The 22,969-nt window shown below is 44.0% G+C and overlaps 1 protein-coding gene across 10 annotated transcripts in view; it reads left to right on the top strand.

Annotated features, from left to right (window-relative positions):
• Positions 1-22,969, top strand: part of LOC135197838 (ninein-like protein) — a 255,706-nt gene that overhangs the window by 6,386 nt on the left and 226,351 nt on the right. For 8 of the 10 annotated variants that reach the window (XM_064225001.1, XM_064225005.1, XM_064225003.1 and 5 more), the window contains exon 2: positions 19,497-19,688. In XM_064225001.1, the coding sequence (XP_064081071.1) occupies positions 19,516-19,688 (173 nt within the window). In that variant the 5' untranslated portion in view covers positions 19,497-19,515. Of the gene's footprint in view, positions 1-19,496; positions 19,689-22,835; positions 22,855-22,969 lie in introns of those variants that run through there. The other 2 variants (XM_064225008.1, XM_064225006.1) reach the window with 2 other exon arrangements.

Raw genomic sequence — 22,969 nt, 5'->3', positions numbered from 1 at the left:
CAGGAACCGCAAGAGGAGAAGTGATGGACGCATGGTGGACGCATACGTTCAGGAGGACGCAGGACGCAGGCGGCAGCAAGTCAAAACATTGTCTCGACAAGGAAGAGAGGAGTTTTATAGGGAGTCAGTGCCGCATTCGCTTTCTAAACAGGAGCTGCATAAGGACTCTGAATTGGAGAGTCAGCAGGATCTTGGTTTTCAAGATATTTCTTCGCAGGAGGAAGAATTTGCGGAGAGTGCGGAAGAGGACAAGACGGAAGCTCCTTCTTCGGACTACAGGAGGCTAACAGAGTGCCTTCTTTCTTTGTTTGAAGGAGATTTTCAACCTTCAGGCCCGCCATCGCCTTTGTCGCAATTTTCGAAGACGAAGACAGCCAAGAAATCGTCGTTTTTGAAAATGACTTTGTCCATTTCGGCCAAGAAAGCCCTTCAACGCGTAAATGAGTGGTTGAAGGAGAAGAAAGAGTCGGGGAAGACTTCTTTTGTATTTCCTCCGGCCAAGTTGGCTTCGAAGTCTGGTGTTTGGTATGCTACGGGGGAAAGTCTTGGCCTGGGAGTGCCTGCCTCCTCCCAGGGAGACTTTTCCAACATAGTGGATAGCTCCCGTAGACAGGCTTTGCATTCAGCCAAAGTGTGGTGGACTTCGTCGGAGTTCGACCATTTACTCAAAGGTATCTTTAGGACCTTTGAGGTGTTTAATTTTCTTGACTGGTCGTTGGGGGCCCTGGCTCGAACTTCGGAGATGGAAGAGTCGTCAGTATCCGAGTTGTCGAGAAGTATTATGTCCTGTATGGATAAAGCCTTGAGAGATGGAGCTAATGAATTGGCTTCAATTTTTACAGCAGGCGTCTTGAAGAAAAGACATCTCTTATGCTCGTTCGCTGCTAAAGGAGTGTCGAACGCGCAAAAGTCGGAGTTGATGTTCTCTCCTCTGTCAGGACAGCTCTTCCCGCAAGAGATCATTAAGGACATATCTCTCTCCCTCACTCAGAAGGCGACTCAAGATCTTCTTACGTCATCGGTAAGGAAGTATTTACCTTCTAAGGTCATGAATAAGACTACGAAGGATACGAAGACAGCACAGCAGCCCTTTCGGGGTAGGACTTTCGCTCGACCAGCATTTAGAGGGAAAAGAGTTCCAACCAAAAGAGGGGCCAAAACTTCAACCAAACAATGAGTCAGAAGTCCTCCAGACTTGTGTGGGGGCCAGACTTTTAGACTTCTGGGAAGTCTGGCAAAGCAAAGGAGCGGATCCTTGGTCCGTAAAGGTAGCGAAGGAAGGGTACAAGATTCCCTTTCTCAAGAAACCACCTCTCGCTACAGCTCCGAGAGCCCTAGGGGCTCATTACATCGATTTAGAGAAGAGGCTTCATTTGGCAGGAGTCAGAGTCTCTCTCTACCTCGACGATTGGCTCATAAGAGCACAATCAAAACAGCAATGTCTGGAGGACACGGACGTAACATTGGAATTAACTCAGCAACTGGGTCTGATGGTGAACCTGGAAAAGTCACGATTGATCCCCTCTCAGGAACTAGTTTATTTGGGGATTCTGATATCCTCAGTGACTTTTCGGGCTTTTCCGTCACCCGAAAGGCAGACCATGTGTATACGGAAAGTGCAAGAATTCCTAATGAAAGACCAATGCTCAGCGAGAGAGTGGATGAGCCTGCTGGGGACACTCTCTTCGTTAGAGCGGTTCATTTCACTAGGGAGACTTCACATGAGGCCCTTACAGTTCTTTCTGAACGAAGTCTGGACAAGAAGATCGCAACCAGATTCCTTCCGGTTTCCAATTCCTTCGAAGATAAATAGGAACTAAAGTGGTGGCTAGTTCCGGAGAGGTTGTCAGAGGGTACGTCACTCCAGCAGAGGAACCCAGACCGGATATTATTTTCCGACGCGTCAGACGCAGGCTGGGGAGCGACGCTGGGCCCTCGGGAGGAGTCAGGCCTTTGGAGCGAAGAAGAAAAGGCATGGCACATAAACAGGAAGGAACTGATGGCGATCTTCTTGGCTATGAAAGCGTTCAGACCGTGGATCAGCGGCAAAGTGGTGCAGATCAACGCGGACAATACCACAGCTCTGGCATATATACGGAAACAAGGAGGAACCCACTCGTTGTCCCTTTGCAACCTGGCGAAGGAGATTCTTCTTTGGTCGCAGAGAGAAAACGTCACCCTGCTCACCAGGTTCATTCAATGAGAGAAGAACGTCAGGGCGGATCTGTTGAGCAGGGACGGACAAGTGCTTTCCACGGAGTGGATGTTGCATCTTCAAGTATGCCAGAGACTGTGGAAGCTCTGGGGCACTCCAGTAGTGGATCTTTTCCCGCTACCGCAGCGACGAAGAGGTTACCGAACTATTGTTCTCCAATCCCGGACCCTCTTGCAGTCGCAGTCGATGCCTTCCTACTAGATTGGACGGGTCTAGATGCGTACGCTTTTCCCCCGTTCAAGATTTTAGGAAAGGTAATGAAAAAATTCAGGGAAAGTCGAGGAACAAGGCTGACCCTGATAGCCCCATTCTGGCCGGCCCAAACGTGGTTCACAGAGGTACTGGAATGGACAGTAGATTCTCCGAGAAGTCTACCCACGAGAGTAGATCTTCTCAAACAACCCCACTTCGACAGGTTCCACAAGAACACCCCTCGCTCTGGGTCTGACTGCGTTCCAGACTATCGAAAGACTTGTCAGAGCGAGGGGGTTTTCTAGAGAAGCAGCGAAGGCAGTTGCAAGAGCACGAAGGCCATCGACTATCAAAGTGTACCAGTCGAAGTGGGAGAACTTCCGTAAATGGTGTAAGAATCGGAAGATTTCTTCATCCAGTACCTCTGTGACACAGATTGCAGATTTCCTGCTATACTGAAGAAAGAACTTAGGTTTGGCTAATCAGACGATTAGAGGCTATAAGTGTATGTTGTCTGCAGTGTTTAGACACAGAGGTTTAAACCTGTCCAATGACGCAGATCTTAGAGATCTCCTCAGATCGTTTGATACAAAGAAGGATCGACGGTGCAGAACCCCTTCTTGGAATTTGGATGTCGTTCTCAAATTCTTGGAGACGGATAAGTTCGAACCTATGGGCAGTGCGCCTTTGCGAGAGCTAACGAAGAAAACTATCTTCTTAGTAGCCTTAGCTACAGCTAAAAGGATTAGCGAGCTGCAAGCTATTGACAAGCAAATAGGATGGAAGCACAACAAAGCAGTTTGTTCTTTTCAACAGGAGTTCTTAGCAAAGAATGAGAATCCTTCGCATCCATGGCCAAGATCATTTGAGATTGAAGGACTGGCTGATCTGGTAGGTCAAGAACAAGAAAGGGTTCTTTGCCCAGTAAGAGCCTTACGGTTTTTACGTAGAAAGAACAAGAAGCATTAGGGGAACTTCATGTTCTCTGTGGTGCTCCGTTAAAGATCCTACTAGACCTATGTCTAAAAACGCAATGGCTTTCTTTGTAAGAGAAGTCATTAAAGATGCTCATTTGCTTTGTCAGGAGGAATGCTTCGGTATAATTAAAGTTAAAGCTCATGAGGTGAGAGCAGTAGCTACGTCCTTAGCATTCAGGAAAATTTAGCCCTCAAGGACATTATAGATTCAACGTATTGGAGGACAAACTCTGTGTTTGCCTCTCATTACCTTAGAGACGTGAAGACAACTTTGATAATTGTCAAACGTTAGGCCCGTATGTATCCTCAGGTACAGTACTGGCAAAGGAGTTTCCACCCCATAACCTAATAACATGCTAGGTTTTTATATTAATTAGGTTATAGTGTTTTTATGGTTGTCTGAGAAGGTTAAGACCAGCTCAGTCTGTTGGTTAGTGTTTATTATATGTGTGTGTGGTTCAGGTGACTAACTTTCCTAGCATGAATGCCCGTGGTAAATGAGGGCTAGGGTTCTCTGTCAACAAATTGGTCACGTCCAGTTTGTCAGGCCCTTATTGTTAGCTTTCTCAACAAACAGGTCACGTCCTAGTTGAGAGCTACTAAGGTTTAGCAGGCTAAGAGGCAGGACCTACGAAGTCAGCTACCTTAGCAGGTAAGGAACATAATACATAGTTCTAAAAATTTAGTTAATTTTTGAATTATGACGATGTTGCTGTCTATGACCCACCTCCAAATGTGTCAATCAGCTATATATATACCTGCCAGGTAAGTGTCATGCATAAAAATGGTATTGTTATGATACAATAAAGTTTTATGCATACTTACCTGGCAGGTATATATAATTAAATTCCCACCCTCCTCCCCTCAGGAGACAGGGTTTCAGAGAAAATCTGAGGAAAACGGGAATAGTTCCAAGTACCAGCGCCACGGGAGCGGGGTGGCCATCACCTGAACTACCAGTGTACTAGCGGTTGCCGCGAGTTTTGAAATTCTGCCAGTGCGTCAAGAGGATAAGCTATATATATACCTGCCAGGTAAGTATGCATAAAACTTTATTGTATCATAACAATACCATTTTTGAGAATCCCTGAGGAAGCGAACACAGTCTTCATTTGCACTGACTGGGAGAGCTTGGGACTGGGGATCTGAAGAGGACGAAGGCCCAGCTCCAAAATTAGAGGATACCAGCTTGCTCTTGTTCGGCCAGTCTGGGGCTACTAGAGCCACTTGACCCTTGAATGTCCTGAGTTTGTTCAATACTTTCATGAGGAGATTCACTGGAGGGAAGACGTAAATCTTCTCCCAGTTGTTCCAGTCTAGAGCCAGGGGCGTCCGTGGCATAGGCCAGAGGGTCCAGGTTGGGGGCTACATAACACGGTAGTTTGTGGTTCGCTTGTGATGCGAAGAGGTCCACCTGTAGCCCTGGGACTCTTTGAAGGATCCATTGGAACGAACTGTTGTCCAGTGACCATTCCGACTCTAGGGGTACTGATCGGGATAGGGCGTCTGCTATGACGTTTCTTACTCCAGCTATGTGAGTGGAGGAAAGATGCCAACTGAACTTGTCTGCCAGGGAGAAGATGGCTATCATGACGTGATTTAGATGACGTGACTTGGAGCCTCCTCTGTTTATACAATGTACTACCACTGCACTGTCCAGGACTAGCTTTATGTGGGAGTACTTGGGTGGGCGTAACCTTTTTAGAGTCAAGAACACTGCCATTGCCTCCAGTACGTTTATATGGAACTGACGGAACTGAGGTGACCAAGTCCCTTGAACCTTTTTGACCTGGGAATACCCTCCCCAGCCGCTTAAGGACGCGTCTGTGTGGATGGTGACCCCTGGTGGAGGGAACTGAAGGGGTACTGACATTGATAAATTCTTGACTCTCGCCCATGGCCGAAGTCGATTCTTTAGAATCAGAGGCACTGAGGATAGTTTGTCCCTGGACCTGACGGTTGCTCGCGAGCGCCAGATTCTGGTTAGGTCTTTCAGTTTGGCTTTCATTAAGACGTTTGTCACTGATGCAAACTGGAGAGAACCCAGGATCCTTTCCTGGGCTCTCCTTGACGCTAGTTTGTGACTTAGAAATTGCTTGACTGACTTTGCTATTTCTTTCCTTTTGGTTGATGGAATCGACAGAGTGTGGGATGCTAGATTCCATTGAATGCCCAGCCACTGAAAGTTTGACTCTGGAGTGAGTCTTGATTTGGTCCTGTTTATTTTGAAGCCTAGATATTCCAGGAACTGAATCACTTTCAGAGTAGCTCTGTTGCATTCCTCGACTGTTGGGGCCCAGATCAACCAATCGTCGAGATACGCTACTACCATGAACCCTTGCGATCTGAGTTGTTGCACTACCACTTCCGCTAGCTTCGTGAACACTTGGGTGCCACGTTGAGTCCGAATGGAACTACCTTGAAGGAGAATGTCTGGTCTCCTATCTTGAAACCCAGATACGGACGGAAGTGTCTTGCAATAGGGATATGATAGTAAGCGTCTGTAAGATCGATAGAGGTGGTGACGGCCCCACGGGGAAGTAGGGTCCGCACCTGTGAGATCGTGAGCATCTTGAACTTGTCGCAGCGGATGGCTAAGTTTAAGCGGGACAAGTCTAAGATTACCCTTCTTTTTTGTGAGCCTTTCTTTGGCACGCTGAACAAGCGACCTTGAAATTTTAATCTCTTGACTCTCGCTATAGCTCCTTTTTGAAGGAGATCGTCTGCGTACTCTGTCAATTCCTTGGAAGGAAGTTGACGGAAAGGTCTGGATGGAGGTGGGTTCGTCAACCAGCTCCAACCCAGACCTTTTGACACTATGCTCTGAGCCCATTGGCTGAAGTTCCACCGGTGGCGAAAGTGAAACAGCCTCCCTCCTACCTGAAGTTCTTCATTGGTTCTGGTAACCGCCTCGGCCTCCTCTGAAGTGCTTTCCCCTGTTAAAGGGGCCTCCCGATCCTCTCCCACGAAAGGAACGCTTACCTCTACCTCCCTTACCCGAGCGGTCATACTTCTGAGAAGCTTGACTCTCGAAGGCTTGATTGTAAGCTGGAGAGATGGCGTAAGAGGTGGAGGGCTGAGGCTGAGGGGATATCACATAAATTGGCTGTGATTGACCTTTAGAAGTGGAGGGTTGGGCTGTCTGCACTAACGGTACTGTTGGAACTTGTTGAGGAAAGCGTAGTTGCTTCTTCTGGTAAGGTTGGAAACGCCTGGGTTTCTTTTGTCCCTTACCTTTAGGAGTCAGGTCTTGCCTCCTCTTAGCCGAAAGGCCCCAACGATCCTTAAGGCTCTGGTTTAACCTGGTAGCCTCTGACTGGACCTCCTTAACCATAGCTTCTGGGAAGAGATCTGCTCCCCAGATGCTAGACGAGAGTAACCTATTCGGTTCATGCCGAATGGTTGCCTCTTGTAGGACATGCTTCCTACAATTCGTCCGAGCAGTGGCAAACTCAAACATATCTGACTGTACCGTTTGAGTCAGGGCTTTGGTCATGAGCTTAAAAATCGGTTCTGATCCATAAGCCATGGTAGCTACCTCAGACATAGCCATAGAATTGATGGATCTGGCTAGACGCGATTTTGCATCAAACTCAGCCTGAATAAGGCTATCTGGGAGCCTGGGTAGCTTTTCACCAAACTGCTCCATAGCACAGTCCGGTTTGAGTTTGCCAGCTGAGAATGTATTCGGCAAGTCTTCCCACAATTCTCCAACTGAGGGGAGCAACGGAGAAGTGGGGTCCGCTTCCTTCAACTGCGGTATAGGTTCCCCCTTCTTCTGGGCCGCTGGGATGGTCGACCTCGCGATCTTGTTGGTTAGGAAAGGGAGCGGGGTACTTTCATCCATTGTAAAAATGGTAAAGGGACTTCTTAAATGGTTGTATCTTGGTGTTTGTAGAAGAACAATCCATGTCCTCTAAACACCTGAGCCATTCTCTCTGAGCCTGGTCTCGTGAGTAGAGGACTGTCTCCTTAGGTACCTTATCGTCCCGCACCATAGCCGACGGCGTAAGCCTTGCGTAGCCTATGAACGGAGGCTGGAGGTCTTCCGGGAAGAACTCGAAGTCCTCTATTCTTCGTGTCCCAAATTCCGGTATAGAGATGAGACCGTCCTGGAAGGGGGCGTATGACGCTACTCTCCACGGATTGTTCATAGAGAACTGAGGTAGTGAGTCATACGGAGGAAGTTGGGATCCACTCGTGTTGGACAGTGGAGGAGAGGCTAGAGGAGCTTCTCTCAGCCCGGCTATAATGGAGTCCTGGGAAGTAATCCTGTCGACAGACGAGAGATCATTTGCTCCATGCTACTCTTTAAGGACCCAACCAGGTCACCCACCTGTGCAACAGGCCAGCATTGGAGTCCAAAGCCGGAGCTGCTGCGGAGGTGGAGGGGAGGCTCTGAATCGGAACCAAAGGTAGCGGAACTGGTGATTCTGCCGGAGTGCGAGATCTCTCTCTGGAGGATTTACTCCTCGAGGACTTAGAGCCGTAGCTAAAAGAAGCTTTTGTAGACCTGGATGCTCCCGGGATTCCCATAGCCCGGAGACTACGGGAGGAGGATGAAGCCGAAGTCGTCTTCTTAGACGACGACGACGTCTTAGTCAAAGTCATCACCTTAGACTTGACCTTAGGTCTAACCGAAGCACCAGGAGGAGAATATATTTTCGTCACCCGTAAAGCCTAGGAAGGATGGAGAGGTTGCAGGAGTAGAAGAAAACAGTTACGCCCAAGGGTGACCCTTGGGTGTCCTCCGTACCTACCTCGACCAACAGGTCGTCTATACCTACCATAGGTTCAACATTAATATCTAGGGTCGCGACATCCGTAGAGATATCCTGGTCCTGATCAGTTAATGAGGTGGCCAGCTGTTGTTGGATGAAGGCGATAGTCGGATCCGCTTCTACCGGGTCGACGTATCCTGTCGCCTTGCCTCCGGGGAAGATTAGTAATGCCAACCGCTTCTCTAGGATGTAGGGCTGTCCCTTGGCGGGCGTTTTTCCCAAAACCGCCGACCCAGGCCCGTAGGGTAGCCAGTGCGGTATCATCTTACCGCCGGAGCCTGGAAGAGAGGGCGTAGTTTAGATTTAAGAATCACTTAAAAACTAAAAAACTTAAATAAGTATAACTTCAAATTAATTGCCTTAAGTTAATATGATGAAAACTTAAGCGCTAAAAAAGAAGCGGAGCAGCTACTGGAGATGTAAAACTTACCCCTTCCAAAAGCTGGCTCACCAGATCGTAACATATGGTACACGTCTCATGGTACCAGACCTGGATGTCCCCGAGCGGAGTCGCGCATGGAGCATGGGACGGCAAACTTCGTGTCCACAAGGGTCCTGAAGTGTGGCGGAACATCCCGGATGCTCACAGTTGGTGGCCTGTAAGTGGGGAGACACATGAGTATCTTAAAAAACATCACTTACAGTCTAAGGGACAGAAGAGCTCCGATGCATGCCGGAGCTCGGAAAAAATTTGGGCATAACCCCTCCCTGCATCGCCTGAATAGGCTATAATCCCGGAGAGATCCGGTAAGATATGTAAGGGAGGGGGATGTTAAGGTTCTTAAGATAACTTAAAAGATAACTTAAACCTAACACACAAGCAAACCGGACTAAGTCCAGTGCGTAGCGGAGTGTAGTAACTCAGCAAAACGGTAAGGTTAGTAGAGACCCACTGTATGCTCCGGTCCACCCTACTGGGTGGACTAACAACTTTCCGCTGGATACCAGGACTCCGATCAGGAAGGAGCCCTAGTAAGATTGGAAAGAGCGAGAAGACATACAGGCTCAAGCTAGCCCGGAGCGACAAGGTAGCGCGGAGGGTGGGCAAGGCCAGTACCCCCCACTCCGTACCAACCGGCCGGACCGAGAAGCCGGAGAGGTCGAGACCAGTCAGGGTCTGTCCCGACTCCCTAGCCCCTCCGCCTGAGGGGAGAGAGAGGCAGGCTCGGTATGAGGAGCGAGCATGGGGCAGACCGACCCGTCCCCGCCCCGGACTCTATGGAAGAGCGGGAGGGGGGGGAAGAATGACTGGACAGGCGTCTGGCTGGCCCGTGATCACGAAGTGACCACGAGGCGGTAAGACCAAAAACGACAACTAAGCCTAGGACAACCACTGATCAGGGAAATGCTATCGGGAAGCATACTGAACTGAAAAGCGGAGGCAAATAAGCCCACTGGGCCGAACCAACTAATCAGAGAGATGCTATAGGGAAGCAACCGAACTGATGAGCGGTAGTATAGGCTCAAAGAGCCAGGACCTAGGCTAAGCCAGACGCCTAACTAACCTAACAATAATAAAATACACAGTTATATAAATAAATAAATGAAAGAAAGAAAATAATATAGCAGGGAGAAAAAATCCAGGAGTGTAGTACGACTAACCCGAAGGCAAGTCTACCACTCAAAGCTAGTCAGAGGCCGATACTAAGAACCTGGACTAGGGTCTGGATAGAAGAAGCCTACGTAAGGTAAATACATGCATGCATGACAAACCTGAGTAGACCGTACCCTAAGTAAAGCGGATAATCATAAAGAGCGAAGATAAATAAGGGGATGTTCTAGGTATGGGAGACCAAGAACGAACCCATCACGAGGCAGAACCATGCTGCCATGCTTCCGACCCCTGAGATCGTATTTATACCTAAAAAACGGCAATACTGTCTCAGGGCCGAAAAAAACCAAATAAACCGTAAATACTGAGTACTTACTTAGCTGCTGCGATAGCTGCACGCTCCATAATAGAAAATCCAATGAAAGGGCACACACAGAGAGGAAAAATATCACAACCGACTCGTGGGTGCTAACTTGAAAGGATGGCCACCAGAGGCGCAGCAGTCGGCAGCATGGGATGGAGTAGTAGTAGTACGAGCTGCTCACTCTGTGGGTCGGCTCCCCTCTTGGAGGGATTTTGTAGTGGGAGATTTCTATTGGCATTTGGCTCGTGGTAGTGGTCTCACTCGCCTAGTGTTCATACCGACACCCTCCTGGAGGGTGAGCGAGCAGTTATACTGACCTTTTTCTTTATTTTATTTATTCTCTGGTATGTGTTAGTACATTTACCCTAGAAATAATAGATTAAAGGATATTTCGCGCAGCGACACGAGCTGAGCCCAGAAAATTATTATTGAAATTTAAAAAGGGGGGGAGGCGTGCACCCCCCACGTCCCCCCAACATCCGCTTATGACCATTCTACCTTTGAGGAGCTAACTCAGTTCGAAGGCCAGTACACTACACTATAACACTTTGATAGGCCACAGTATTTTAATGTATATTGCTTTACGTAAGGCTACTGAAATGTCTAGCCTAGTAAAGGGGAGGGGAGAAAAAAAAAAAGTGGTTTGTACTGACAATAATTGTCATAAAGGCAAAAAACCTAACAACCAGTTTGGAAAATATCATGTTTTTTATCTTGCATTATCCCCGACAAATAGCCCAGGCATACCCTGTTCTCTTTGAATTTGTAAGAAAAAAAAATTGTAGGGCTGCTACCTATTGGCCTACTTCTACAACTTTCTGTTTGTATTTTATGTAAAGGGGTTATCCATGTATTTGTGTACAGTTGACATAGTTGGCGTACGCATAGTTATGCTTACGCCTATATAAACCTTGTACATAGACCTCTTATGACCATTATTGGCTATACAGTGCAAAGAATGATAATATCTTACAGTATTTCTTATACAGGACAGTGTTCATAAGAAAAAAATTTTAATGTAAATAAACAATTTATGATTACAAATACCCTATTAACTACACCGTGCAGAGTACTAAATACACATTAGCCTGAACTGTTAGTGATGATGTAGCAGTATTATTTTTTATGTCATCATTTTATGCAGTGAACTTATGATAAAACACCAATAAATAAAAGATGGAAAATGATAGGTGGAGAGAGAGGGGTGTGTAGAGGATTTTCTTTGCATAGTATTAGAATGTGTGCTCTCTCTCTCTCTCTCTCTCTTCATTCTCGTCCTCTCTCTCTCGCTCTCCTCTTCCTCGTCTCTCTCGTCAATCGTCTCTCTCGGTCTCTCTCTCTCTCTCTCATGATAACCCCAACATACTTGCATAGCATAGTGAAATGGAAATGCTGTAATATTGCATGACACTGTTTTGATCATATTTTTGCTTGTTGGGATAGTGCATGCTATTTGTATTTTGTTGAGAATATTTCTAATTTAAATTTTTTTTCCATGTAAAAGTATGTAAAGTGAACCCATGTACACTGAGGGCAACTGTACTTTACTTGGACAGGAGACCAATAAATCAATGCTAACCATAATAGCTTACTTTTAGGCTGGCTTAGCCATTCTTTGAACATTTCATTGCTTTTCTTTAAGCCCTCCCATTTTTATATCAGGCCATTTTACCAAGGGATACCAGTGATATTCACCTGCACTATGAACTGTTTATTAAGGCTTCTTAACATAATCTCTTTAAGATTTTGACCTGGTAGCTATCTTGTAGGTTTATTCTTACAATCATAAATTCAGCAGACTGCCTTTTTAATACTCTTCATGCTGAGAACAGGTGAATGTGCAATTTATATTCTTATCACTTGCTTTTTTATCCCATTTGTAAAGAGATAGGCAACCCATCAAGGTAATTATTTACTATAACGCCGGGATACGTATGACAAATACAATCTTAGTATATTCCTTAAATACTGAGAATACATTCTTGGTTTTTCTCAAACAAGAAGTATAAAGAAACAGTGGGGGCAAATATTGTATCAAAATATGTTTCATGGAAACATTTGAAAAGAGGAACATAATGATAGCTAAAGTACTATTTAGTGTGATACTATTGGGAAGGGATGTAGACACATAATGGTGGACTCATGCTGTAGAAATGTGGTTGTGTAGGTGGATTTTGAACGCCTCCATTGGAACTTGTCAGAAATACTTGCTTATCAGTTATTTCTTGAACTATTTTTGGTACTTGTAATCCCAGATTTTGCTATCATGTCAATTATATTGTAGTTCTGGCTGCCTTAGTCCCTTAAAGTATCAAATGCATTTTCTCTCTTATCCATTACTTCCCAATAGGATCACCTTTCTCTTCCATTTCTTTTTCTGTAAGCTCATAGACAAGGATAGACTACAGTATTTATTTAATTGCAGAGCTTCAGCTATAGAAGAGAGAGTGATATTTAGTTTTATGTATATTGTATTGCAGCTGCCTCTGGGTCTTGGATCATCTGAAGGATAGCAGTATTCCCTGGCTATCTGCTTTTCAAGAATGCAGCTCCCCTCCTATGAAAGGGCACAGTTGTGGCTGCAAAATTTAAGCAGAAGTGAAATCCAAAAACATTTCTTGCAGAGGCTACTATGGGCCCATACTTTACCGCCAAAGACTTTAGTTCTACCTACTCGTGTTTAGAGATTCAGTAATCATTTGGTAGGGTCTCAGTTGCTTCTTCCAGGGTCTCAGTTGCTTCTTCCATGACTAAGTCCCCCTTGTTTTTTTCTTTTTTCTCTCTCACAATTGTTATTTAAACCTGTGTTGTTCAAGATTGTTTGGTTATACTTTTCTTGTTAACTGTTAAATGAAAAAGAGAAATATGCCATCTTCAGTGAACTGATACATTATATAAAATTTACTGTTCCCTGTGGGATGGGAGAGATGACTGAAATTTTGGCAATACTGTATTAGAAAAATTATATCATATGCCTTTAGAATCCTGGTATCATTTTGGAAGTGTAGTAGTACTTGTTCTCTTGGAGGTATGGTAGTACTAGTTTTCTTGGTTTTACTTTATACAGTAATGCTGTTATATCCCAATATTTTATTTTTATGTATGTAACTTACCAAGTAGTCACATAGTTATAGTTTCTATCTGTTGATAGCTAGAATTTTTGAAATTTGCGGGAACGCTATTTGGTTTTGGCTAGGCGATTACCACCTGCCCTCTACTGGGGGGGGGGAGAGAGGAACCAACTCAGCACAGCACGAAATGCAGTTGTTTCTGTCAGTTCATACTGTAGACAGTGATTGGCAGCAGCTGAATTTTTTTTGGAAATGTATACTTCCCGATTTACTTTTTTGGCAATTTGGTGAAGTACTCTCATAAGTATTTTGGTAGCTGATTTGGTAATATTTAGATAGGACTGTATTTTACAATTTGTCTCATGATCTAGACTGTGACTTAGACTTTCATTACTAGATATTGCAGCAAAGACTGCAATACGAGATTGATGAAATCTTGTTACGACCCACATTCAATTTGCTGTGTGTAGGTGTCAAGTTTGCACTCCTCAATTGACTTGTAGGGAATGCAAACAGTGGGATTAAAAGACTTGGAAGACTTTGACTAGTCATTTAAATAAATTAGGAGAGAGACAAAAAGAGAAAGGCGGCTTCTAGAGCTACTGGTAAGAAGACTGTAGCTAGTCAGGCTGTTATTGTTTATATGTCTGTTTCTAACTCTCCTACTGTTCAGCCTTCTCCCTTACCTCTGACCACTCAACCCAATCCTAACCCTTGGCTCTCTTGTACCCAAACCCAATGCCATTGCCAGCCTTGAAGTGCTGGTAGATAGTAAATTTCTATTATGTTACAGACCATGGAAAAATTAGGAGTGTCTGATAAGACTTTAATGGATAAGGTAAGTGAGAAAAGTGAAGTGAGTGTTAGTGCAAGTGTTGTGGAAGAGGTGGCTGTTTGTCCCGCAGATTCTCCTGGGCAAAGGTCCCTGTCCAACTTCCCTGAACCTGGGAGGAAGCATACTGGTAGCCCGAGGGAGGTCAGTGGGGGTCTGTCCATGGACAGTCATCCCCTCAATCTGTCCTGTTTATGTATCCCAGGTCATGACAGAGCACCTTTGGAAAGGCATCTCAAATGAAGTGTCACCTCTCTCTTCAAGTGTGTTAAGCTCCGAGGAGTCTTATCCCAGGCGCCAATGGCACTTGTGGATGAGTCACGCGTTGAAAAGTGCCTCCCAGGAAGGCTAGTGTTCTCCAGGTGGACCAATGCCCTTAGTGTAGCCTTTGGGACAGTCCTGAACATTCTTTCCAGAGCAACCATATGTTAGAGGGACAGTTTGTGTCAGAGAGGCTTTCATCTGCTAAGAGGCATTCTTCCTCATTGAGGAAATTGTCCTCAGCGCGCCAGTCTGGTGATCTCACACTTAAGAAAATTTCTGAGTGTCTGTTGGCACCGGATCCTTCTCCTCATGTGCCTTACACCTGAGTGTCTGTCAGCACCTGTGCATCCTCCTAGAGGATTATGTGACTCCTCTTTAGTATCAGTAAATATGTTGGTGCAGGAGGGCCCACTGGCACACGAGCACCCATTGGCGCCGGAACTTCCTGTCTCGCAATGGGTGCCAGAACTTCCTTTGGCGCAAGAGCTCCCATTGGCACAGGAGTGCCCACTGACACAGGAGAGCCCAGTGGCGCATGACCTCCCACTAGCGCAAGAGCGCCGATTGGTGCCGCAGTGCCCATCAGCTTCAGATAATCAGTGTTATTATTCAACACACTACTTTCATGCCTTCACAGTTACCAGCTTTTGCAAGTACTGCAGGACCTTTTCTCCCTATGGAACTTCATGTTTCTGCTGCTTTGGATCTGTCTATAGCAGCCATTCAGAATATGCTGGACAGTATTCTGGGCTTTGTGCAAGATACTACATTGACTGCCCAGCCTCAAGTGAACTTGTTTCCTGTATCTTCGGAAGAAGTAGAGGAATAGACTCCCCACACAGCTTATTCTTCGCTACTTCACTATTTACCAGCAAATTTTCCTAACTTCTTATTGCCAGCAGCTCCTTCTCCAGCTTCAACTTATATGATGGACAACCAGACTGATACATCCAGATTACCTTGAATGGTTCTCTCGTCTTCTGCTAGAAAAGCTTTGAAGGAAGTTAACATTTGCCTCTCAGAGAAGGGAGAGCAAGGGAAGATTAACTAATTTCCCACCTTCGAGACTCTTCGAGGAGACATTTGTTTTACGAGACAGGGGAAGCTCTCCTGTCTCATAGACTATTCCGGGAGATCGGCCTTTAACTCTGCCAAGATTATGTAGAATATCATCCGAGTCTTTGAGGTCATAAGCTTTCCAGACTGGTCGGTAGGGGTATTGGCCCATAAGATTGAAGAATGCTCAGTGCTTGCTGAAGACTCAGTCACAGGACCTTCTAGGAGCGTCTTGCCTAGATAAGAGGATCAAGGATGGTTCTTAAGAATTGGGTTCTCTCTTTGCTCGGCATTTTGAAGAAAAGAGAACTATTGTTCTTTCACTACTAAAAGGAGTAGTATCGCGTACTCAAAGGTCCGTTCTTCTCTATTCTCCATTGGACAGCAAGCATCTTTTCCCAGAGACTACAGTGTTTCAGGTTTCTTTTGACCTCGAGAAGAAATCAACACAGCATCTTCTAGCTCAGTTGACGAAGCGCCCTCAGGAATCAACCCCTAGTGTGCGCCCTGCTCCTTCCATGCAAGGACAACCCTTTCATAGTAGGGGGAATTCCAGATCCTTCCCCAGGTCATGGGGAAGAGTATGCTTTACTCCCCATTTTATCAAGAATTCTTCCTCCAAGGCTACAGCGAAGAAATGAAGAAGTCCTCCATACACCAGTAGGAGCAAGGCTCCACCAGTTTTGGATGAACTGAGAAGAAAGAGGGGCAGAGGCTTTGATAGTAAATGTCTTAAAAGAGGGCCACACTTTACCGTTTGAGAGGAATTCACCTTTGACCAACTTTCCAATAGCTTTAACAACCTACTCTGAAAATTCAGAGAAATTCATTGCCCTGTCGTAAGAGTTATTGTCCCTCTTACTAAAGGAAGCAATAGAGGTAGTAGACAACCCCTCTAACACCGGGTTTCTACAGCCGACTACTATTTGTAGTCCCCAAAGCCTTGGGGGGCTGGAGGCCCATACTAGACATTATTACACTGAATCCGGTGTGTTCAAAAGACCAAATTCGAAATGGAGACAAACCAGACAATATTATCATCCATTCGTCAGGGGGACTGGATGATTTCCATCGATATGGAAGATGCATACTTGCATATCCCGATTCGTCAAGACTCGAAGAAGTTTCTCTGGTTTGTCTTCAAGAGCAAGAGTGCCAGTTTGAAAGCTCTCTGCTTCAGGCTGTCAAACGCCCTCCAATTGTTTACATGCGTCTTAGCACCCATTTCGAAATGGCTACGCCTAGTCGGTTTAAAGATCTTCCTCGAGTTTGACGACCCTCTACTTAGACGACTGGTTTCTTCATTCTCCGACAGAGAAGAAATGTACGGAGGACCTTCAGAAAACTCTGTTGTTAGCCCAGGATCTGGGCCTTCTAATAAACATGACAAAGTCTGAGTTACTCCCTTGTCAGGAAATAGATTTTTTGGGGAAGATGATCAACTCGGTGTTTTTTCGGGATTTTCCCTTCCCCAAAGGATCGAGTCATACATTTAGAAAGTAAACCACTTTATATCTCTTCAGCCTTGTTCCGCAAAGGAATGTACGAGCCTTCTAAGGACACACTCTTCCATAGAACAGTTTGTGTCACTGGGAAGGTTACACATGTGGACTTCAGTTTTTCTCAAGATAAATTGGGACAGGAGAAAAGATCTGGACTCGTTCCTGTTCCCAATGACAGCTGAGATAAAGGAAGACTTGTCATAATGGAGATCAGAAGGAAGACTGTTGGAGAGATAGTCTCTCTTTTCTATGAACCCTGACCTAGGGTTCTATTTAGACCCCTCTAACCTAGGTTGGGGAGCTCTCCTGGGAAACAAGGAGATCTCAGGAGTATGGAATGCAGAGCAGATGGGATGGCACATAAATTTGAAAGTGATGACTGCAATCCACTGGGGGTGTTATCCTTTGCAGATCATATCCAAGACAAAATAGTAACTGCCCACTCGGACAACACCTCAGCACTGTCCTACATAAGGAAATGGGAACACACTCCTTTTCACTGTGCAAAGTAGCAAGAGCCCTTCTTTTATGGGCAAATTGAGATTGAACCAGAATCCTAACCAGGTTCATTCAAGGAAAACTCAATGTCTTGGCGGAAGAACTAGCCGCAAGAAACAAGTTCTTCCCATGGAGTGGACATTGGATCAGATGGTGTGTATCTACTTCTGGAAACTATAGGGTAGACCAGTCCTAGGTCTGTTTGTAACTCCCAAGAACCACAGGCTCCCTCTTTACTGCTCTCCAGCCTCGGACCAACAAGCATGGGCGACAGATTCGATGCAGACAATTGGTCAGACAAGGGTTTTTATGCCTTTCCACTCTTCAAGGTGGTGAGAGAGAGGTCATAAACAAATTCAAGTCTCACCAGAATACTAATTGCGCCATTCTGGCCTGCTCAGGAACGGTTTCCAGACCTGTTAGAGCTGCTCATGGATTTTCCAATGGTATTACCACAAAAGAGCAGTCTGCTCAGACAGCCCCACTTCCAATGGTTCCACTGAGGACTGCCCACTCTGGCTCTGACTGCGTTCAGACTGTCCAACACAGATGGATATGGTGGCCAGTGGACCATTATGTTTAAATGCATGTCTTCACATCTTGCGTATCTCACACACTTAGCGGTGTGCTGAACTTCTCTCCATAGTAACAAGTATACAGTGGTCCCCCTGTATTCGCATGGGATGCGTAACTGACCCCGTGAATAGTTAGAACCCGCGAATGTTTGGAACCCCTATAAAAATGCTAAAAACAGCCTATTTTGTTAGTTAAAAATCAAGAAAACCCCACTAAAAATTTTTATACTTGGTTTTTTTAATAGTTTAATCACAAAAAGTGCATTTTATGATGAAATTGATGGAAAAAAAAAACAGGAATTTGTGGATATTTCTCATAGAAAAATACCACGAATGTGCAAATTTTCCGCGAATAATGCGGGGAAATGTTCTAGAGAGAAATCTGTGAATGTGAGTCCACGAATACGGGGGGTCCACTGTATACCCTATGAAAATCATAAGCTCTTGGTACTTGTTGAATTTCATGCTACATATGCATTTTTATTCAACTGGGGAAATCTTTATGGTATATATATACTGGTACCCTATCATGTTTAAAACACTAAGTTTGAACAGAGATTGATATAAATTATATGATTATACTAACATAGTAAAATCCTCAGTACTGCTCTCTCTCTCTCTCTCTCTCTCTCTCTCTCTCTCAATTTTAAAGAGCTAAAAAGTACCAGATCCAACGAGAATATGTTTTGTAATTGAGATAAAAATGATAACTTGCAATATATATTGAATTACCTAATTAATGAAAAGGATATTAGTTTTATTTTGTGATGCATATATTTATCAATATGTTTTCATGATGTAAGAATGTTGTAAGAAACTAAGCACCCAGTTGTGATTGAACTTGTTCACTGTAGGTCTTCTTGAATCTTGAAATCTCTTCCCCGGGCTTTTTTTATACATTGAATGTAAATTATATAAAAATATGAAAATAGAAATCCCAGGATTTAAAACCAAATTCCTGGAAACAAAACGGGGCTAAATATGGCCAGGATCCCAGGAAAGAAACCCTAGTCGGTACGTCTTGTTAAAATAGAACGTGAAACCATTATAGATGATCTTATATCTCTAGTGAGATAGATGAAACCAGTGTTATGGGATAAAAGTCGGAATTTGACTATATCTGCATTTCGTATTTTGCCTAAGATGTTTACTACATATCTGCTGCAGTAGTTCTTTGAATGATGCTTGAGACATATGGAAGTAATTGAAAAATAACGTGGCAAATGCGCCTAATGTCTTTCCCTGCGTATTCAAAGAGTGCACCTAATGGATTTGGTATTGTCTCTCTTTTTCCCCCTGAAATACGCTCAATAATATCACAGTGCACTCTCTTATCCATTGTGGTTGACCGTACAGCCCACCACAGATTCAGTATAAACAAATCTCTTGCCATAGACAGTATTGAACAAGTCACAAATGTTGTTGATTCTGCTAGACACAGCTGTGTAGGGCAACATTTCTGTGATGTATTCTGCAGGGTTTGAATACAATATTCAAGTTATTGTAATTTAATTCAAGTACTAGTCTCTTATGCAAATTGAATTGTTCATGCACACAAAACTGTTAGATATCAATATATTTGGCCAGCTGCTTATGAAGTTTAATTATTTATTGCAGATGGACAAGTGTACATGCAATGGCCAGCAGATCTACCAGCAGGACTCCTGAAGAGCAACTTCGCAGTTTGTTTAGTGAGTGTGAATTAACACCACTAGGATCCCTCACATTGAGAGGGCTCCAACAATTGTGTGCAAAGCTTCAACTAGGAAATTGTACAAATGAACTTTTGAATAGACTACGCAAGCACAGGTAAGATGTAATGTCTTTTGGCATATGTTTTTTTTTATGGTAATTAGTTGATAAGTTCAGATATTCAGAACTATGTATATAATGAAGAAGGGTATCGCTATTTTAGATCACTTTCTGGTGGGCTCGAATAGGAGAGCGGCATCTTCGGCTGCGAAGACATTCTTTTCTTTGTCAGAGATTGACCGTCTAGTTCACAACCTCTTTAAGGTCTTAGAAATGTTCAGTTTTATGGACTGGTCAATTGGCGTATTGGCAAGGAAGTTAGAGGACTGCCCTTTGCTTTCATCTTCGGGAGGACTGGTTGGTAATGCTTGAGAGGGTGCAGATGAAATAACCACTTTTTTGCCATGGAGTGTTGAAAAAGTGTGAACTGTGGTGCTCTTTTACCTCTAAAGGAGTAACAATGATCCAGAAGTCTGCTCTCTTGTTCTCCCCTCTGGTTGAGTAGCACCTATTTCCTCAAGATGCAGTGCAAGTTATCTATTGGCACTCGAAAAGAGGTCCACTATGGATTTGCATGCACAATCCACTTAGCGCCCTAAGTCCTTGACAGCAGTTGTGACGCCAGCTAAGTCCTTTTCACTCCTTTAGAAGCAGCCTTTTCGTGGGGAAAGTCACACCCTTTCAAGTCCATGTCAAGAACCACAGCTATGCCTGTAAACAAGTGATGTTCCTATCCTTCACATGCCTGTAGGCTGCACCAGTTTTTGGAGGAGTGGAAGAACAGGGGTACAGAAGCCTGGGTTATCAAAGTTTTATGTCTGGGCTGCGCCCTTCTTTTCAGGGAAAGACCTCCCCTTCCAAGGTCCTCTAACGGCATACTCCGTCGGCTCAGAAAAGTTTTCGGTGTTCGAGGAGGAAGTAAAATCCTTGGTTCTCAAACATGCAGTGGAAGAGGTCACCAACACGTCAGAGGGGTTCTACAACAGGCTATTTAGTCTAGGAGCTAGGGAAGTTCTGTTTGAATTTTGAGAGCCAGAAATTTTGTTTTACGCAGTTTCTACTATCTGTCAATGGTGAATATAAAAAATTGGTCACTTGGTCTGACCAGTAGTCATTTTTTAGAAATGTCCACCATCTTGATATTTCATGGAATTATTTTTTGAAAATTATCATGCTTAGAACATCAGGTGTATCATGTGATTTTATGTTTTCCTATATGCGGATTTCAGTAAAAGCATAAAATGAACTCTAAAAGTGATAGCAATTTTTTTTAAGTTCAACACATCAAAGGAGAGTGAAAATGTTCCTGTTCAAAGAAAACTTTACGAGATGAAATGTTGAAAATATGAATTTTCAGACAAAGGGTTATACACTTAACTGATCTTCGTGATGAATTTATGAAACAAAATCCTACTCTTACAATATCAAAGAAAGAAATCAAGTCTGTAATCATTGAAGTCTATGGTAATAATGTATGTTTTCATACCCAAGGGAAACTTTGTGATGCAGATGACCTAACAAGAGTTCAAATTGAGCATGAACAATGTTGGCCAAAGCAGTGGGACAAGTTCCTACAGGCATTAGCACATAAGAAAGCCTTTAAAACTATAGACCAGAACACTTAGAGTGACCTGGTCAATCTGGTGGCAAACTGGTTGTGTATCAGGGATGTAGAGACCATTCTGTTCTCACTACCTGACACTCGCAACTGATCCAGCTTCCCAGAGCCCTTTCTTGTGAAAGGGCTCCTGAGACCACCACCACCACCACCTTTTTCTTTCTATGGAAGGAAGAGGCGGTAGAAGATATGGACTTGCAGTTCACCTTACTCTGTTCACTACAGGAGAAGACATGCTGAGGCAGGAACTAGCCTTGAAGGAGTACAGCCTGTGCAAAATACAATGCAGGGTATCTCCAGAAACATGACCATTATTACAAGCAGCTCAACTGTGTTGAGTTCCTAGGCAGCATGCCAATGAAAAATTTGGTAGGCTGTAGTGAAACACAATCATGAGCCACTGTCTCCCATGGGAAGAACTTGGCGTGCGCACACACACCGACTGCCAGTCAGAGCATGGAATTGTTGCCTACCCCTATGCATGTAACTCTTCTAATAAGCCAGATGAAATGAGCAACAGGTAAAGAGAGAGGGAGAGGGCAGTCTGGGAGGAAGCAGCCAAAGAGATATGAGGTATTGAATATAAAGTAACCTATGTATGTACATTTCACCGTCCTCTGCTGTATTAAATCTCTCCACTGTGAAGGAGACCAGCCAGCCCACTCTTTGCAAGACGTACCAATGCAAAAAACAAAACTGGTTACACTAACACCAAGAACATATACCGGCAAAATGCTTGCTTATGTTTTTCAGACCTTCTTTTGTTCACGTCCATGCTGAACAAAAAAAAAAAACATATACATACAATAAAAACAGTGAAATAAGTATCCAATTGATGGTTAGTCAAGAGCACAGCAAGACATTGTAACCATGGACAAAGAAAAAAGTGCTTGATTATTGCAGGTACATATGTGGGGATTCTCCCTACTCACCAACCTGCCTCCTTTTAACTACTCTGTTACAAAGTTTCAATGGCTGTTCTGCTTGCGCTGTGGAATACTGGTACATGAAAGGCAATGACCTGTATTCAAATAGGAACAATTGCTTTTTAACTGGTGTGAATAGCAATAGTCAGATGTATGATTATTTTAATTTTTGTCATGGAAATTTAATCCTAATAACATAAGAATTCATTCAAACATTATTTTTGATAATTCCTTCTTTCATTAATGATAACTGTTGAATATTGCAAATCTTAGATTAAAACTTTAGTTGCACAGTTAAGGCCTCAGGTTTTGTCCCAAAGAAGACATTAATATCCACTTTTTTTTTTTTTTTTTTTTTTTTTTTCTCCAGCCAATGTCTTAAAACCAGATTTTGGTTTATTTTCTACCAGCCAGTGCCTTAAAACCAAAAGTTTCCTTGTTCATTATATTTTTACTCTACTATTCCTATCCTATTTTAATGAAATTTTGTTTTGGCAATTTTCGGCGGTAGACAAGCCCCATAAAAACCAGATCGCTGATAACCAAAGTCGCTGATAACTGGGGACTGCAGACTTTCATAACTAGCCAAGACATGAGCTGTATTTCATAGTCTGTGGAGAGGGACAGATAGAAAAAAATCTGTGTTCTTGAAGGTTACTGCTAAGCTAAGGTTGCTATGGTAGGCTACCCTTGGTTATTTCATGATCAACCCTGATAGAATAGCTAGTTGGTAAAGTTTGCTTGTAGACTAGGCATTTGGTAATGTTTACTTGTAAAACTGTAATGTAGTATGA

The sequence above is a fragment of the Macrobrachium nipponense genome, chromosome 21 (genome assembly GCF_015104395.2).
Source record: "Macrobrachium nipponense isolate FS-2020 chromosome 21, ASM1510439v2, whole genome shotgun sequence".
NCBI classification, from domain to species: domain Eukaryota; kingdom Metazoa; phylum Arthropoda; class Malacostraca; order Decapoda; family Palaemonidae; genus Macrobrachium; species Macrobrachium nipponense.
Note: the sequence above shows the minus strand (reverse complement) of the source record. Positions and strands in the feature narration are given on the sequence as shown.